General features: G+C 38.4%; 1 protein-coding gene across 1 annotated transcript; it reads left to right on the top strand.

Annotated features, from left to right (window-relative positions):
- The first annotated feature begins 376 nt into the window (after positions 1-376).
- LOC112454722 (glycosyltransferase 25 family member-like) lies at positions 377-4,513 on the top strand. Its single transcript, XM_025016268.1, has 5 exons — positions 377-754; positions 829-1,171; positions 3,208-3,327; positions 3,551-3,740; positions 4,371-4,513. Exons 2-5 carry the CDS (start codon positions 829-831, stop codon positions 4,393-4,395), a joined length of 678 nt encoding a protein of 225 aa, XP_024872036.1. The 5' UTR covers positions 377-754; the 3' UTR covers positions 4,396-4,513.
- The last annotated feature ends 7 nt before the right edge of the window (positions 4,514-4,520 follow it).

The raw sequence follows: 4,520 nt of genomic DNA, 5'->3' as shown, positions 1-4,520 counted from the left end.
TGGCATCGTGGTATAGCCGGCAAGCCGGCCCGTGCAAAGCGGCAACGTCACAGCTCAAGAGAGACAGCAGATCGTATGTCTGCCCTTCTCTCCCCGCTCGAAGCTTGCCGAGGGCCTAGCGTACACGGACAGAGGAAAGGCTTGAGCGACCAGCATATCCCCTCCATCTGAGTAGTTCGGACACGAACCATAGCCTGGATACGAACCCATGTATCGTTACCCGAGTCCTCTCTGATCGTTACCGAGCGTAACGCCGTAGTTGACGTCCACTTTCTCAGAGGGCAGATTAGGACAGACGTCCCCCGAAGCCGGATGGCCGCTCTCAGGTTTCTCTCTGTATATATATATAGCCTCCACGAGCTTTCCTGGAGGCTATCTAGCTTCCATAGCTGTGCAAATTTTTGTCATTCTATTAAGAAGTTTCAAGAGTGTTTCACCTGAAATATCCTTCCAAACCGTTTGTAGGGCCTTCTGTAGAGAAACTTCTTTTTTTTATTAACTCTTTTATGCGTCAGTTTAGTTTATTCCGTAATAATTCAATCAATGGAACTCAAATTCGATGGTTAAGGGAACTATATCATATTGCGAAGATTTTTGAGTTTCTCCTATTTTTTCTCAATTTAGAAACTTGTTTAAAGCAATGTTATAATCATTTATTTTGTCAGTTAATCTCAACTTTTTGCATTTACTCCCGGTGCGTCCAAATTTTTCGCCGGTACTGTTTAGATATTTCGACAAAACCGTACGTTCTTCCGTACGTTATTTTTGCGATTGCCCATAAATCTACGGACGTTTAAAGATTACTTGAGAAAAGAGAATTTCTTGCAGATGCTGGATGCCGATGTTTTTTTGACAAATCCGAGCACCATTCGCAATTTGGTACATAAGGGACATACCGTCGTTGCGCCTTTACTAAGATCGGACGGCATGTACAGCAATTTTTGGGCCGGAATGACGGCGGAGCATTATTACTTGCGGACGGAGCTCTACGAGCCGATTCTATTTCGCGAGAAAATTGGATGTCACGATGTGCCCATGATCCACAGCGCAGTTTTTATAGATCTGAGAAGACGTTACTCCGATCGTCTTACTTATAAGGCTGAAAAACTGACCGGTTACGACGGACCGGTGGATGATATCATAACTTTTGCCATAGGAGCAAATAAATCAGGTAAGGACTTTAAGTAAAAAAGCCTGTATAAGTTGTCACATTTAAAATTATGAATTACGAATAATAGCGTGAGATTAGTACCGATCAAGTAGGGCGGCGGTGTGGTCTAGATGGTAGAGCGCCAGGCTCGTAATCTGAGGAACCAGGTTCGAGTCTACTAGAGCCATGAATCATGGAAAAGTTTTTTTCCGAAAAAAAAACCGCGCCCTTCCGTGCAAGATGCGGAGGAAACTGTGCTCCGTCTTTCGGAAGAGACGAAGAGACATTAAACCGTTGGTCCAAAGGAGGAAACAGTAAGAAAGTGGATGAATTGGAGGTTAGGGTTGGGTACGTCCCTTCAAAACGCCCTTTAAGCCCCCTTGGGGTGTATAAAGTAAAATTTTTTATCCTTTTTAGTACCGATCAAGTGCCGATTCTTTAAAATTATTGGTATTTATGCATAAAAGGGGCCTCCTCTCCGATTTCAATGACCTTGACATATGTTGTCACCCTCCTGAGTGACCTTCAGAAGGCTTTAGCCGGCGTCATTGTTCATTAAAGTCATTAAAGTTCCACATAATCGCCCTCCCCACCCCGGGGGAGGGGGTATCCGTGTGGATTTCACCCGTTATTAAAAAAAAGAAAAAAAGGTCATTGAAATCAGAGAGGAGGCCCTTTTCAAGCATGAATACCAAATTATTGACCTCTGCCCTCGCACTTTGACTTAATTTGTAATTCTGTGAAAAAAGTAGATTTAATTTTGACTGTAAAAAGCTTACATCTCCTAACTTCGTTATAAACACGCACAGATCGTTGCTCCGCGATATTTTTTATTATTTGATAATCTTTTTGCATATTAATTAATAACAAGAGTAGCGGATTACAGTCGTCACACACATCAGCAAGACCGGTCCCCGTCACCACCGACTTTGTACATCTTCATAACTTATGATTATTTCTGTTAAAATTTTCATAAACACCAGATGTTCAAGTTGGGAGTTACAATACTTTTTTATTATCAGATTACTTATAATAAGGACCCAAATCGAAAGTCGAAATGTCATAAAGTCGTTGTTATTGCATTCGTTTGCTAATTGTTGTCGAAATTAATATTTTTTGTAAAGCTTCCCAAACAGCCAAGTCTGTCGAAAGCAGATCTTGCCAAGTATCTACTACTGTCGGCAGATAGACTACAGATTTGATCTCGGTTCTGATATAATCACATGATGTCAGCAGAACGTCAACAGAACTATAACTTTGCTCTATCACGTCACAATCGGAGAAGTCGCAACTTTGACGCAATAGATTCTACGTTAATCATCAATATTTTTTTAACCATAAGCGACACAAAAAATTCCTTTTAAGGGTTGAAAGTTCTAACAACATACTTAATTTTGATTGCGATTAAACTTCTCCGATACGTCACATATCGTAGTTATAATATGCCAAAATACACTAAAATAGCTCATTTTTGCAATTTTAACTGCAAATATCTCAAAATTGTGACGTAATAGAGCAATTTGGCAAACGGGATCATTTTCTGCGTCTAAAAAACTATCGAATGCCGCAAGGTTCGTTCTTGTGCCCGAAAAAAGTGATTTTTTGTTGTACAGTGTAATAGAATCTGCTAACATAATCAAACAGCAGATTGGCGGCAGAAATCGAGCAGATCCTGTTGAAACCGTTTAGGCTCTAGAGCCCTATTCTCGAATCGTTTTCATGAAACTTGCATGCGAAATTCAATGTTTTTCAAATAGAAAATTGCATACGAAAATCATTAGGGCAGGCTCAAGAATACGGTCCCTGTGAGGTTTTTGCTATCAATTTGCTCACATTGCCTGTCAGGAGGCTTTGTCTGCGCGGTTTCTGCTGCTAATCTGCTGTCTGATTATGTCAGCAGACTTTGCTGGCGGAACATAAGCTGAATGCGGATGCAGTTAATGTCAATCTGCTGACATGTCTGATTAAATCTGTTATCAATCTACCAACAGACTGCTATCAAGTTGCTTACTGGATTTTACTCTAAACATATACAGAATATTGTGTTTGTGTTGTAGATGTGCCATTGTTCGTGTGTAATGACGACGTCTACGGTTTTGTCATGGTGCCTTTAGAGAATGATGAGACTATCGCAGAAGATATGCAACGGTTGACTAATACTAAGGTGGAAATGTTGTGTAAGTTTGCTTTTGTGAGACAAGAGCATAATATAAATAAATAAAATAAATAAATGATAAACGAGCAGAACAAAATATAAATAAATGGAAATCGATCTTATTTTTCGTAATAAATACCACATTTTATTTGTATTTTCCGTTTGTGTACATAATATCCAATCAGATATACAATATTGTCGCGTTGACGATGTTGATTGATGTAGCACAATTGCGTTTTATACAGCATTTAGCGACTATTTGCCGTTGTCAGATGATTTGAAGGAATTCGTGATGTATCCAGAGAAGGATACCCTAGGTCTGGATCACATCTACATGATAAATCTGTTAAGGAGACCGAAGAGACGTAAAAGGATGCAGAGGCTTTTCGAGGAACTTGGCATTCGAGCAGAAATTATTGACGCCGTGGACGGTAGGTAAGTTATACGCGACGATAAATAAATATATTTATTTCTTATAAACGTAGAAATCCGAGATTCATGTCAATGCCAATGCCTCAAGTTACATATAAATAGAGATTCTTTTAAAAACTATAAATTGAAGACAACTTTACGATACAATATGTTCTCTCTTTTTTGTATTTGTCTACTTAAAGGTTTTCTACTGATAAATTTGGAATATAAATGAAATGCGGATGTTGTCACGTAGCATGCAATTAAGAAAGAAATGCCACGTCACGAGATACAATTATCCATAAAACGTTTATAATATAATAATATATACAATTTTATATTAAGGTATTGATATATACCTATAAAAATTTATTTGATTTTGAACGATAAACGAACATGCTAGCATGATTAAGAAGAGATATTATCTCTAAGTCGTGCCTATATATAAAGTCACCGTAACGAAGTAATTTCTACCGTGGAATGTACACCCCTTATAGAAATTTAATACTGTAAGTGATTTTTTGGCTAGTAATTAATCACTTAAAAGCACTATTAAAAGCACTGTTAATAGTGCTTTTAATAGTGCTTTTAAGTGATTAATCACTAACCAAAAAATTACTTACAGTATTAAATTTCTACGTATAATTCTTGCAGAAATTTGCACAAAGAGGAAAAATAAAGCTACATATATGAAGTGGAGTACAGCTACGTTATAACTATTTAAAGGAAAAGAGGGAAGGAGGAGAGGGAGAGGGGCGAGAGAGAGAGAGAGAGAGAGAGAGAGAGAGAGAGAGAGAGAGAGAG

This window comes from Temnothorax curvispinosus, unplaced genomic scaffold, assembly GCF_003070985.1.
Source record: "Temnothorax curvispinosus isolate PA1 unplaced genomic scaffold, ASM307098v1 QBEX01005280.1, whole genome shotgun sequence".
In the NCBI taxonomy this organism is placed as follows: domain Eukaryota; kingdom Metazoa; phylum Arthropoda; class Insecta; order Hymenoptera; family Formicidae; genus Temnothorax; species Temnothorax curvispinosus.
Note: the sequence above shows the minus strand (reverse complement) of the source record. Positions and strands in the feature narration are given on the sequence as shown.